Raw genomic sequence first — 15,334 nt, 5'->3', positions numbered from 1 at the left:
ACACATTCATATTTCTGCCAAATAAATGTGTCTGTCATGCGGGTTATCGAGGTTAGATTTCCATTACTCTTGAGAATTTTTTTGTGCTGGGACAGGAAGAACCCAGCTTCACGAGGCCAGTTGATGTGCTACTTAGTGGAGAAGTAATTGCTTCAGTTTTGAAGAGCCGATGTTAACAGTTGGGGGAGTAGTATGCTATTTGCCCACAGTGATTGTGTCAGGCAGAACTGGACGCAGCGAATGATCGGCAGCTCTTGGTCCATGAGGCTGCTTCTGGAGTTTCTTTTGAGCCTTTTTAACTTAATAATTGCTAAATGAATTATTTACTTTTATGACAGCAAGCCCATTGTTTATCACCTAATAAAAGTAGTGATATTGCTACAGTTTTACAGTGTTAAATTCTCTACAATGTGGCATTACTGCTATTTTATTGGAGTAACTATTTGTGTTATATGTCCATATATTTACATCTGTGTGGCTACTTTGCCTTGCAGTAAGCAGATTTTCTGTCCTACCACAGAGGAAAATGTACTGCAAGTTGTTATTCCTTAATTATATCTATTACTTTACATAACACAATAACTCACCACCAATTTAAATTTACTACGTCGCAAAATACAGCTAGCATAGTTCATGCTTAGTGGGAATCAACATGGTTGTTGCCAGACTATGCATATCCACAGTTCCAGGTGGCTGGTCAACATTCCTGCCATACTTGCTCTCTACTGAGTAATGCATAACATGCGACCACCTAATATCTTCCTTGGTGTCATTGGTTTTACTTAATGTGTGTGCGTGTTGAAATCATATCTTTTTCGATGTTTTCACATTTTCCCTGCAGCCATTTCGTCTTAGCTTCCCTGCACTTCCTGTTTATTTCATTCCTCAGCGACTTGTATTTCTGTATTTCTGTATTCCTGATTTTCCCGGAACCTGTTTGTACTTCCTCCTTTCATCAATCAACTGAAGTATTTCCTCTGTTACCCATGGTTTCTTCGCAGCTACCTTCTTTGTACCTATGTTTTCCTTCCCAACTTCTGTGATGGCCCTTTTTAGAGACGTCCATTCCTCTTCAACTGTGTTGCCTGCTGCACTATTCCTTATTGCTGTATCTATAGAGTTAGAGAACTTCAAACGTATCTCGTCATTCCTTAGAACTTCCGTATCCCACTTCTTTGTGCATTGATTCTTCCTGACTAATGTCTTGAACTTCAGCCTACTCTTCATCACTACTATATTGTGATCTGAGTCTATATCTGCTCCTGGGTACGCCTTACAATCCAGTATCTGATTTCGGAATCTCTGTCTGACCATGATGTAATCTAATTGAAATCTTCCCGTATCTCCCGGCCTTTTCCAAGTATACCACCTCCTCTTGTGATTCTTGAACAGGGTATTCGCTATTACTAGCTGAAACTTGTTACAGAACTCAATTAGTCTTTCTCCTCTTTCATTCCTTGTCCCAAGCCCATATTCTCCTGTAACCTTTTCTTCTACTCCTTCCCCTACAACTGCATTCCAGTCGCCCATGACTATAAGATTTTCGTCCCCCTTTACATACTGCATTACCCTTTCAATATCCTCATACACTTTCTCTATCTGTTCATCTTCAGCTTGCGACGTCGGCATGTATACGTGAACTATCGTTGTCGGTGTTGGTCTGCTGTCGATTCTGATTAGAACAACCCGGTCACTGAACTGTTCACAGTAACACACCCTCTGCCCTACCTTCCTATTCATAACGAATCCTACACCTGTTATACCATTTTCTGCTGCTGTTGATATTACCTGATACTCATCTGACCAGAAATCCTTGTCTTCCTTCCACTTCACTTCACTGACCCCTACGATATCTAGATTGAGCCTTTGCGTTTCCCTTTTCAGATTTTCTAGTTTCCCTACCACGTTCAAGCTTCTGACATTCCACGCCCCGAGTCATAGAACATTATCCTTTCGTTGATTATTCAATCTTTTTCTCATGGTAGTCATACCTACATAAAAAGCTATGCAATGTTTTCAGCGAAGTTGTTATAGGCTATGTAAGTATAACTGACAACCAGCTATCCGCTGAGGGGCAAATCGCCACTGTATAACTGTTGCCAAAAACAATGTTGGCCATCCGGTGGTGCAACATGCGGCTGAGCACAAAATGCTAAATTTCTGTGGCTGCTTCACAACCCAGGCCATCTGGATCTTCCCCTCCACTATCAGCTTCTCTGAACTACGCAGATGGAAGTTATCCTTAAAGCAAATCCTCTTCTCTCATAGTCATACAACCCTCGATCTCAGGTAACACATTGTTCCTGCAACCTATACCCAACAGTTACACCTCTCTCCATCCTTTCACCCTCTCCCAATTCAAGTCACCTTCAGCGTGTGCTGCTCCTCACCAGCTCCTGCAACACTGCATCCATCGCACACCTAGTTAGTATAGCTTCCACTCTTTCCTCCTGCATTCCTAGCCAGTAAGACAGCTGTCTCCCTCCGAGACACTAGCTATCCACCACAATCCTTCTCCCTGCCTTCCGCCATAGTTTCCTTCCACCCGACACTACCCTCACCACAACCAGTTCACTTGCTGAACTACAGAACAGGCACTATTTCCAGCCAGTACCATATAGCATCATAGATGTGGTCCCTCTCTCTACCATTTGTGTGTGTGTGTGTGTGTGTGTGTGTGTGTGTGTGTGTGTGTGTGTGTTTCACAGTGAGTGGTCGCCTTTACTCCAAAAGTACTTACAAGATACTATTATTTCTATGCTGGTTGAAATCTACCGCTATCCTGTGTTCCAACTTGTGCTGTCCAATTGTTTCAATTTTGCTGTCAAGTCATCTTTTATCACCCATCCCAATTACTATTATTATCTAATCAAAACCCTCATCCTTCCTATTTGGTGATCATTGTATTCAGTCAGGCATTTTCTGATGTTATTCAAGGTTCTGAATATTAAAACTCTGTCTATCTCTAAATAATCTCAAATATATTTTTGTGTGTTAAAACTTCGCATGAAATCATTGTTGGGTGTGCCATTACACTAAATTCCCATTCTGTAATCATGTGTGCTGCAACACACTTTGTGCATATAATTGCATATTTTATGTTATTTTATTGATTCTAAAGAGGGATTAACAACGATGATTGTTCTCTTATTGGAGTATTCACTTGTTCAAAAATAGGAATATTTCTATGTCTTATGTACTGTAGCACAGCTGTCTTTATCATTTAATTGGTTTGAAGTGTGTTAAGTTCTCATTCATGTATGTGAGAAAATCCAAATCTGCCATCATTTTATTAAAGCTGTTTTCTAATATCTGTGGAATTTTTTGGTGGACCACTTATAATTTATTTTGCCTTTCTAAGACAGTATGAGCCCGTTGTTGAAGTATACAGGTGCAAAACCACCTTTTAATAATCAGCTGTTGAATATATTCAACAAATTTCATATTATAATATTTGGTATCATTGTGAACAGGCAGTTAACCAGGCTGTCAACTTGTGTTGCATCCTCTTTTATCGTCATTAACAATGCACATCAGTATTCCTGTGTGGAAGTTGAAACGGATGTCACAAAACAGCATGTAAATTAGTCTAATAAAATAGTTTTGCAACCACATCCATTGTTAGTGTGAGATGAAACTATGATGTGTGATTTATTTACAACTTGTTATGTGTTGTTATTATTAGTAGTATTATTATTTAGTCTCTGTGTTGTAACAATGGGAATTAATTGAAACGGCTGTATAGATTGACAGTAAATGGAATTCGTCATTGATCTGACATACTGTGAGTATTGTTAGCTATATGGAATCTATAATAAGTAGAATGAAATTACATATGACTGGCTGCTTGCCACTATTTGGTAGGTAATTGAAGATATAAATATGAGCACACCCCCACTCCCTCCTCCTCTCTCTGATTTCTTTTGCCTGCCATTGGGTGGATTATTGGGTTAATAATTGCCTGAGTAGATCCCATTTATATAAAACTGATTGTTTCTTTTATAGTGAGTTCAGTCGGAAAATAAATGGTCTGTAGAAGTTCCTATAGTTCACAATTTCTTGGACATATGAATACCAAGTATGTGTGATGTGTGTATGAACGGCACACAGAATTCTCGTCCATTTTGTAGTGTATAACTACCTTTATTAAATGTATGATTTTTTTATCTTGCTAGATATACCATGGCTCATATCTGGGCATGCCCGCCATCAGAAGGGGATGATTATATATTTCATTGTCATCCAGTTGAACAAAAGATACCTAAACCGAAGAGACTTCAAGAATGGTACAAGAAGATGTTGGATAAAGGCATAATAGAGAGGATAGTCCTTGATTATAAGGTAATTATTTTACACTCATTATATTTCAGCAGAAAGTTATAAAAGCCTTACTCTATGAGTAAAAATGAATGGTTACAATGTTCTGTGTGTTTGTAAGTTCAGATTTGAGCCTCTTTTGTTTGGCCTTACTTGATTTTGTTGTTACTTCTATTGAAAGTAAATTTGACAAGCTTTTTTTATTATTTTTTCAAATAAAAACTCAGGACAAACCACAATAAAAGTACAAAGGAAAAAGCAGTTAGTTTCTCAAATATGTAAACAAAAGGCAAAAACACCATGAATCAATTAAGGTCTTTTATAAATAGAAGTGAAATGCATCTATTGAAGTACTCTTAAATTGTTTGCAGTAGACTTAAGACAAAAAATCTAGAACAGTTGAAAAATATTTCTACTTTGGTCTTAGGAATTTCATTTTAGATTATGCACTGTGTTTTCCGGAGAGGTAATATTTCACTGACATTTTGTTTATATTTAAATTTAAAGACAACAATTTTATTCAGTGTGGCATTGCATGCCCGGTGAAGCCAGGATATTGTGAGCAGGTGGTGTAGGCTAAGTGGGAGCCCAGGAGGTTCCATACGAAGGCAGCTGCAAGTGTAAAAATTCCATGTTGGTGATTGACAGCTGATGTGCACAGGGAGTGACCTGAAGCCCCCTGGGCAGTAGCTGTCTGTACAGCTGGAGTTGACCAGGGATAGCCAGCTGCACCATGGCGCAAAGTCCAGGGGAAACTTAGTACGGAGAGCTGTTGCACTTCCATGAGCTTGAACTGGTAATTTCTACTGTTTACGAAAATGCAGTACTTAACAGTTGGCAGTGGTGCGCTTGTTCTGCATATGTGCAACTACCAGTCACCTATCCCAAAATACCACTACCGCTGTCAGTGTGGAAAACTGTCTTGGTGGTCTGTGCAGTACCGCTGAGTTCTCTGTTTCGGCAAGCTAACCTGCCTCTCCCAGTGTTGCATTACACTTGTTGAATCATTACAGCAACAATATTCCACTCCCGCCTGCTGACAGCACTGCTGTAGTACACTGCTCAGGCTCTGACTGATATGCTCGTTTAGGACTCAGCACACTACAGTACATTATGAACAAGATCTGGTCCCTCAGGTTGACCTTAAATCAGTTTCAGATTATACTACAGGTTTGCACAAAATACAGGAAAATTTATAATTAAAACAACCTGTTTGCTTAAGAGTCTATTTAACACACTTGTTTTGCGCTTCTGTCAGTTTAACCTTCACGGCTTTTCCCATTGCTTTCTTTTGTCTTAACCCTAAATTTACATCTTTTCTGCATTTATACTATAAGGTTATGCTCTCACTCTCTTATGCTCTAGGGATCCAATACACAGGAATCTCAACTATTGTTAGTTTATGCCGACGATCGGCTCTCAACCTCAAAAGAAAGCTATGCACAGCAAAAGCCACTGTGGCACTTGGTGTTACTGCACTCAAAATCACTGTAACAGTGTTGTCCTCTGATCTTCTCTATGTGCTGCATTAACTGCTCAGATGAAATGCTACCTTCCTGCATGGCAGTGAATTGACCCAGAGAATGGGTTAGTTCAGGTTGTGGAGTTTGATTTAGGAATGTTATATTTGATGCTGGCAATAATTCCAGAGGCACATCTGGCCAGTACAAGTTTTGGGAAGTTCACTTGCATGATTCCAGTGAACGGAAATGAACGTGTGGCATTGTGGCTGTGTGTCCCCCATTCGGGGAAGTTGGCTGCTGAGGGCAAGTACTTGTTGCATTCGACGCCACATTGGGTGACTTGCGCGTTGTAGATGGGGATGAAATGATGAGGACAACACAACCACCAGTCCCTGATCGGAGAAAATCTCCTGCCTCAGCTGGGAATCTAACCTGGGCCCCTAGGCATGGCATTCCGCTGTGCTGACCACTCAGCTAACGGGGGAAGACATTTAATTGTGGCTGACAGATGGGAATTTGGCCTTGTTATGTTGCATAGCCCCATTGTTAATAACCCGCATCCTGTAAGTTCAGTCTGTATGGTCTCTCTGAGCTTCCCCTGGTCGTAACAGCTCGCCGATACTACCAAGTCACCATAAGTGGAGTAAATCCAATGAAAATCTGCTTGCTGCTTCAGCGTAGCAACCATCTCCAAATACCAAAATAGCGATCTGTTTGGGTCCCCACTGGTGTACAATTGAATGGCTCTGAAGCGTTTCAAACAGTTTTAATGCTTACAGTAGCCTTGCAATGGCACTCACTTATGATTCAAGTCAGATTGCAGTGTACACTGTGCGTGTTTCCTCACATATTGATCCAAATCCACTTTTATTCCTCCAGTATCTCTCATCCACTCCCTGGTTTATTGCTCTGACCCTTCATTACTAGATAACTTGTAGCCCTGTGCTTTCTGTAAGATCTCTCCCTTAAATTTTGCTGGTACTACTAGAGATATCTAAAATACGTGACACTCTAAATGAGGATGAACATCTGTTTTTGTGTCAGATGGTTCTTCTGTGCTCTATTCAGCTGTCTCGATATGTAGGCTACAGGGTGCTCTTCACTATTAATCTCCTGGTGTAAAACACATCCCAAAGCATGATTAAATGCATCATGCGAAAGGATTAATTCCTTCAAAAGTCTGCGAACAGTAGAGTTTGGGGGATATCAAAATCACTCTTTAATTCTACAAATGCACCCTGACACTCTTCTCTCCATATGAATTTCACACCTTTCCTTAGAATCTGCGCGGTGTGTTATGTCAGCAAACCCTTTTGTGAATTTTCTGTAGTAATTTGAGGTCCCCAAAAAAGATTGCAGTTCCTTAATCAATGTAGGCGTTGGGCTCTTGTACTTTCCTTGAAGGCACTGACCATCTTGTCTCATTGTGGGATAAATGTACTATTTCTACAAGAAATATTAATAAACAGCCAATTAGTTGGCTGCTCACTATTTCTATAAGCAGATTTTACTGTATTTTAAAATATGGTGATAAGCTTTGAAATAATAAACAGTTTACTTAATGTTTTTTTTCCATCTGTCTCATTTCTGTTTGATTGCCCCTTATACTGGGTGTTCCATTTATCTGGTGACTGCTTGTGCAGCACAGTAGATGCTGGGCAGCGAGCACTCGGTTGCCCGGCAATCAGATGTCATGCCGCCTGTCTACTGCTGCGGTACAACATGGCTACATTTAAAATATAAGCAAATAAATTTCGTAGTTGCCCATGTCGCACAACGAGATGTTGGGACTGCCTGCCATTATTTTCCATGCATATCTGACATCTTATCAAGAAATTATTAATCACACAGTGTAATTCCCTCTGAGACATTGAATTAATTGATTCACGGATATTATCATTGAGGTCCTCTATCATTTAAGGATTTGTTGTCTACGCTTTGCCCTTCACTGTACCCCACAAATAAAAATCGCACAGAGTTAAAGCACGACTTCTAGCAGGCCAGATATTGTTACTAATCACTCTTTCACTGAACACATTGTGAATTTCGTGCAATGAAACATTGGCCGTATGTGTCTTTGCCAAATATTGTTAAAATGCGAAGCTCTGTTCTCTTTCACGCGGTTCATTAAAAAAAATTTGCATAATGTTTTGCACATATTTTCCATGTGTAACTGTGTCATTAAAAAAAAGTGGGCCTATTATTCTGACACCACTAACTGCATGCCACACCCATATTTTCTGATCATGAAGGGATTCCTCATGAAACACAACTGGTCTGTCTGCGCTCCAATGTCAATATTTTTGGGAATTAACATACCAAGCCTCGTCTGAAAACAGAATGAGGTAAGGATCCATTTCACTGTCATGTACTTGTTGTAAAATTCATTTGCAGAACTTAATCCTGTGCACAGGATCACCAGGTCAAAGTTCCTGTACTATTGATGTTTTATAAGGCTGTAGCCCAAGCAGCTTGGCACCTCTTTGTGCAGAGGTGCACAATATTTGTATTTGCTGCAAAAGATGTGCAAGGGACTTTTTAAGGGAATGTTCCAGGCGGTATACAATGTAGTCAAGACAAGCTTCTGTGAGCACTGTACATCATCGATTATGCCTCTTGGCTTGAACACATCCCGTTCCGCAAAATTGGCCTGCAGTACCCCGTGCAGGTGGTCATCAGATAAATGGAGCAACATGCATATGACCTAATGTCTGCAGAACACGGAAAGAAAGTTGAAGATAATTCCTTAAGTAATGACCTTGGTTTCATAGCAAAAAAGTAAATAAATAAAAGCCAATAAAGTTAGTTTGCTTCTTTCTTCCAGTGTATTCTATTAGTGGGTATTGTCACTGCAGCTGATTGATGTTCCAAGACTATGAAAAATTCCACATGTATCAAATCCTTACACAGGTATGGACAAACTTCTTGCAGATGAATCCTCCTCTTCATCATCATCAAAATCGCCCCTGTCACCACCTGCACCATAATTTATTTTAGTTTCTTCCTTCACAAGAGTATCATGCAAATCACTTACCTGAGTTTGGGGTTTGAAAGTCAAGCTGTTGTCACGAGGCATAGTCCTGAAATGTGTCACTAGTAATAACATCTCTAATGACTTTCCATTCTTCTGTACAGAAATTGGATTCAATTGCAGGTAACGTTGTACCAAAGCCTGAATTTGCACAGCAGTGTAGTGCTATCTGTTTAGCATACGATACTGCCCTTCACTCGAGGAATGAATTCAGCCCTGCACAGTAGCCATTTTGTGTTTTGTTTTCACTGATTGAATTATACCCAGGTCCAGAGGAGCCGGTATCTGTACACTTACAATAGCAGGAAGAACACATCATAAATATTTCTAGTAAATGAAGTTGCTGTCACACATGGAGTAACAAGAATAATCTTTTCGATTCACCTAGTCTTGGTATCTAATCTTCTAATAACCTCCCACAAATTTCTGCAGTCATCCAGACTCTGTTATTAAAGCCGAAGTATAAAGTGGTGTTCACATTTTCTTAAATACCCCAATTTGACACTTTCCTGTTATTAATGTAGACAGATTTCCATTTCAAATAATATCACACAACAATGCTGTCAATTTTTCTTTGCTCATTTTACTTCCATCACATATTTCTACTATGTTAAGACTAGATTTCTGATGGAACTGAATTGGAAAAGATCCCATTGTAATCGAAACTGAATGTCTTTCTGAGTCATGTGCATGTATCAGCCTAACAAAATATTTTTCTTCCAATATTCCACAGCCCTTTTTTTCCATTGAAATTTATGATTTTTGGAAACAATCTACCCAAACTTTCATTGTCTCAATATGCAGGATGAGAGTTGGGACGGGAACTTGCATAGAAGTGTGTCATGTTCATGTGGGGAAGGGGGAAATGGTTAGGTGCCAGTAGGACTCGTGCACTTAGGGTTCCTTACAAACGTATTTATGCATATAGACAGTTATCATTCTGGGATCGATTCCAAGCCTTTTGAGAATGTTTGTTTTAATTTGAAGTTTAAAGTCTGATAACAAACAACAGAGGTATTTTATTTTCGTATGATACAGTTGTAAATTAACAATTTTCTGAACCTTTCCATTTCCTTCTTACTAAATTTCATGATTCTACACCAAGGGGAAGTACCCTATAGGTTTTAATGAATTGAGAGGTATCCAAAGCTAGTGTCAAAATATGTGACATAAATGGCTGTATCTTTTGATTGCATTGACTTGGAAGCTTAACATTTTTATACCACCAAAGGACTATTGATCTCAGTGTGTGACTTAAATTTTGTTTTAATATGTCTATCCATTCCTGAGAAAAGGACGAAATCTTTTTATTTTGCCAAATTTCATGATTCTTGACCAATGGGAAGTGCCCTGTCGGTTTTGGTGGTGGGTTTGTGAGTATCAGAATATGTGACATAAATGGCCACGTATTTTGGTTGCGGTTACTTAGAAGCTTAGATTTATTACCCTGTAGGTTTTGATGAGTGACTTTGAGAGTATAAAAATTTATGACATAAATGGTTCTATCTTTTTATGGAATTGGCGTAGTAGCTTCAGGTTGTTTTTTACGTCATCAGGGGGCTATAGGCCTTAATGTATGACATAAATTTCAACATGATTTGTCTGCCTGTTCCTCAGAAAAAGCATTTTGAACAGTCAGGCGGACAGGCAGACAGACAACAAAGTGGTACTACAAGGGTTCCGTTTTTACATTTTGAGGTACGAAACCTGATCATGTAAATAGTCTTCAATTCACCACGAGTGTCCTAACCACATTAGAATACTACATGTTTGACCACAGAATGCTTACTATGGAAATTGACGTGGGGGAATGTAGACATAAGAGAAAGTGATAATGCCTATATTAGAGGGCAAGAAAGAAGGAAGAAAGGGAATCAGTAGACAATGCACTTGATGTAACGATAAATGAGATAAGTTGTATAAACTATTCAACAAAACTTTAAAGTAATTCCTGAAACCATCTGACTGTGAGAGAAAATGGAAGATTGTTATTTATGTTTCAGAAATACTAAATTAGAGTATTTTTTTACGAAAATGCAAAATATCCAGGAAAAAAATACAAACACTGCTTGACTAACCATGAAGCTCAGCAAGTAAACAACTCTCATTGAGTTAGTAAAATAGCTTGGGAAATAATTAGTAAAGAAAGAGGAAAAAAGCAGTATCTTGAACATCAAAGCTCAAAGTTAAGAGAAAATAATAAACAACACAGAAAAGTGTGTGATAAATTCACGGAAAAGTTAAGCAAAATTGACACAAATGAAGTACATGACGGGGTATCCGATTTTAACACTAGGCACTCATTTTTCCCGTTAGTACTGAGAGAGACATCATACCAGTTATCTCAAAATATCAAGCCAAAATATCTTGCAAACGGAATAACATTCCACCCAAGCTGCTAAAGGAATGCAGAAGAGAATTAATTATACCCCTGACATACCTAATAAATAAGTCCCTCTGCCTTGGAGAACTCCATGACCTGAAAATTACTGAAATTCTACCGATGCATAAAAATGAACACACAAATGACACAGAAAAGCAAGGACAAATATAATTAACTTCAGAACTTGGCAAATTGTCAGTGAAAGTAATATCAAATCAGGCCAAGGCATAGTGCACCGAGTAAAATCCTTTGAACAATCTATAAGGGGCATTCATATGAAACTCGGTCACTAGTGTAAAGTAATGGTAACAATTTTATTAACTCAAAAATGTAGTTATACACAGCACACGTATTCAAAAATAGTCGCCAAAACTGTTGGCACATTTATCCTATTGCGACACTAGCCGGTTTATTCCATCCTTGAAGAAGCTAATAGGCAAGCCTGGACCCAGTCACACAGTTCATCATCCATTGTGAATTGATGTCTGCAAATAGCTTGTTTTAGAGATAAATAAATGTCATGTGACTAGGGCCTCCCGTCGGGTAGACCATTTTCCGGGTGCAAGTCTTTCGATTCGACACCACTTCAGCGACTAGCGCGTCGAGTTTTAGAGATCCAAACACATGTCAGTCACATGGTGAAAGGTCAGGTCTGTATGGTAGATGTCCCAGCATTTCCCAGTGAAACTGCTGCAATGTCGTCTTCACTGTATTGGCCAGGTGTGGGCGGGCATTATCATGTGGGAGGATAACACCATTGGACAACATGACTTGGCATTTCGACTTGATGGCTCGTGTAAGGTTCAAGTGGCTTGATAATGCTTGATGGTGGTTCCCTGTTCCAGGAACTCGACCAGCAGTGGGCCCTTGTGGTCAAAAAAGGACGACGTCATGACCCTACCAGAACTGGTGTGCAATGCCTTTGATTTCTTTGGAGGTGGTGAGGTCGCATGTATCCACTGCTTGCTGTGACACTTGCTGCAAAATGGTGACACCATGTTTCGTCACCTGTAACAATACGCAACAGAAAGCCGTATTCCTCCTCATGATAACATTGCAGATGACTCAAAGACAACACCATTGGAGTATTGTGCCGTTCAGCATACACTTGTTGGGCAACCCACTGCGTACAGATTTTCTGAAAGTTCAAGTGTTGATGTATTACGGTGTGGGTGATGCCCATGCTAATACCCAATAACAAAGGAACTCGTCCACGGTGATTCTGCAATTGTCCAAGACTAAAGCATTCAGTTGCACAACCATTTCCAGTGTGATGACACGATGAGCCTGTCCAGGACGAGCATCATCTCCCAGTGACTTTCGTCCCTCAAGGAATTGCTTGCACCATTCCATAACACTTCAACGACTCAGACTGTACTCACCGTACACAGCCTTCATCTGTCGATACATTTGTGGGACAAACTTTTCTTTGGCGTGAAACCACACTGGCACTATGCAACATCAAATGGTGCACATGCATCAGTCTCTCTACCAACTGATGGCACTACCATAACCACAGTTACATGGTGCCACCTTACGTATCAGGCAAAGGCACTGACCAGATTTCACTTGAATGAACCTCATACATATGGCTTTAGAAAGAGAGATCTACCGTAACAGCAGAAGCAACTTTCATACATAAAATTTTAATGTAATGATAAGAAGGACACAAGGTAACAGGCACTTTGAGGGATATGACTAAATCTTTTGATACTGCAAATCATACCATTTTGTTACATAAATTAGAATAATACAGGATGAAAGGAGTAACCTTAAAACTTGTTACCTGGAATTTAGAAAACAGGAAACTGTGTTAAAGTAACAGAATGAATAATCAGTTGCTAAAAATTAAAGCAGTTTGCAGGGTAATTCAATATGTTGAGTCTCAATGAAGCATACTAGGACACTTACTTTCCTTGTGTATTTACATAATTTAATTGAACTTCAAAAAGTCAAAAGTATTGCTGCCAATAGTAGTGAAATCAATTACATTATTTAAATAAAACAGAAAGAAACTTCCACATGGGAAAAATATATTAAAAACAAAGATTCCAAGACTTACCAAGCGGGAAAGCGCCGGCAGACAGGCACATGAACAAAACACACAAACAGAATTACGAGCTTTCGCAACTGGCAGTTGCTTCGTCAGGAAAGAGGGAGGGAGAGGGAAAAATGAAAGGATGTGGGTTTTAAGGGAGAGGGTAAGGAGTCATTCCAATCCCGGGAGCGGAAAGACTTCCCTTAGGGGAAAAAAAGGACAGGTGTACACTCGCGCACACACACACACACACACACATATCCATCCGCACATACACAGACACAAGCAGACATATTTAAAGGCAAAGAGTTAAGGGCAGAGATGTCAGTCGAGGCGGAAGTACAGAGGCAAAGAAGTTGTCTTTCAACAACTTCTTTGCCTCTGTACTTCCGCCTCGACTGACATCTCTGCCCTTAACTCTTTGCCTTTAAATATGTCTGCTTGTGTCTGTGTATGTGCGGATGGATATGTGTGTGTGTGTGTGTGTGTGTGTGTGTGTGTGTGTGTGTGTGTGTGCGCGAGTGTACACCTGTCCTTTTTTTCCCCTAAGGGAAGTCTTTCCGCTCCCGGGATTGGAATGACTCCTTACCCTCTCCCTTAAAACCCACATCCTTTCATTTTTCCCTCTCCCTCCCTCTTTCCTGACGAAGCAACTGCCAGTTGCGAAAGCTCGTAATTCTGTGTGTGTGTTTGTGTGTTTTGTTCATGTGCCTGTCTGCCGGCGCTTTCCCGCTTGGTAAGTCTTGGAATCTTTGTTTTTAATACAATTACATTATTTTGTCAATTTATCATACATGCAGCAAATAACAATCTTTTGTGTTACATTCCATCCTGGATTTTTCATACAGCAAGTAAGCTATTTGTAAATAAAGAGAAGATAACAGCAATTCAATTCCTACTTAACTTGCTGTGATTTTTGGGTGTGTGGACGGTTGTGTGCATGATAACGTGCACCGTTGTTGGATTAGGAGCTAGTGCTCGAAAGCTATTGTGAGTGATGTTTTCTGTTATGTTCTGCTATGCACTGTTCATCAATCTGCTATAGATGAGTAGCTGCCTGTCCCTTATTTTTCATGGTGCACTATTCAGGAATTTCGATTATTGTTCAATTTAATTATAAACCAACTATAAATGTTACTGCATTTATACCTTTATTGGCATTCAGCTATACAAGTATGCACCAACTATTGAGAACAATTGTGTACAAATACCTGTTATGGAAGGAGCATACAGAACATATTTGTAAGAAAGTCAGTACAAATGTGTGTTTACTGAAGTATGATACCCCAAAGAAAATATATTTCTTATTGGTAAACCTGCATCTGCATTATGGTATCCAGATCTGGGATGGAACACCAGAAGTCTACGCAGATGGACATTTTAGACTACAGAAAAGGGCAATAAGAATGGTATTTAAGATAAACAAGAGAGAAACTTGTAGAGATACTTTCAGAAAATATAAAAATACTTATTACCTACATTGTGTTCATCGTGCAGTCAATCATGTTTTTGAAAACTAAATTCAGAACATAATATAGTGAACAGTAATTTACTAACTACAAATCGTATGGATGGAAGAATTCACATAATTACAAGTAATAATAAGCCTGCAGACAACAGGCCACATACAATAGGGATAACTCTGTACAATAAACTGTCCTTTGATATCAAGTAGTAGTTGCTTAAGTGCTGTTTTTGAACCTCATGTTTAAGTTATTGTGCCATGTCACAAATGTTCTGTGTAAACATATTTTTATTAGAATTAATTTGTTTCCTGTAAAGATGTTATGATATTGCTGAGTATTTGTGCATTGTAAAGTCAGTTTAGTTATGACTGCATTTAGATTCAGGCGAAATGTGGTAGATGGTTAAAAAACACAAAGCAATGAAAGCAGGACACGTCCCCACAGTTGGCAGCATGACGAAGTTTAATGCTTGCTCCCCACTATCTTTCCCAAATCTGGCGAAGCTGTTGCCACTACACCCCATTCACCCTTCCAAAATTGTCAACTCTCCACATGACATCAAAGTGTCATAAGTAAACTTAAGATGACGCTTCATTGAAGTTTATACAATGTAATACCACCCAGAAATTTTGAATA

The 15,334-nt window shown here is 39.3% G+C and overlaps 1 protein-coding gene across 9 annotated transcripts in view; it reads left to right on the top strand.

Moving 5' to 3' along the window:
* The window catches only part of LOC126356233 (CREB-binding protein), a 162,554-nt gene that overhangs the window by 121,884 nt on the left and 25,336 nt on the right, over positions 1–15,334 (top strand). For all 9 annotated transcript variants that reach the window (XM_050007059.1, XM_050007056.1, XM_050007055.1 and 6 more), the window contains one exon: positions 4,176–4,341. In XM_050007059.1, coding sequence (XP_049863016.1) covers positions 4,176–4,341 — 166 coding nt within the window. The remainder of the gene's footprint in view (positions 1–4,175; positions 4,342–15,334) is intronic.

Source organism: Schistocerca gregaria, chromosome 3 (assembly GCF_023897955.1).
Source record: "Schistocerca gregaria isolate iqSchGreg1 chromosome 3, iqSchGreg1.2, whole genome shotgun sequence".
NCBI classification, from domain to species: domain Eukaryota; kingdom Metazoa; phylum Arthropoda; class Insecta; order Orthoptera; family Acrididae; genus Schistocerca; species Schistocerca gregaria.
The sequence above is the reverse complement of the archived record's forward strand: the minus strand, read 5'-3'. Positions and strand labels throughout refer to the sequence as shown.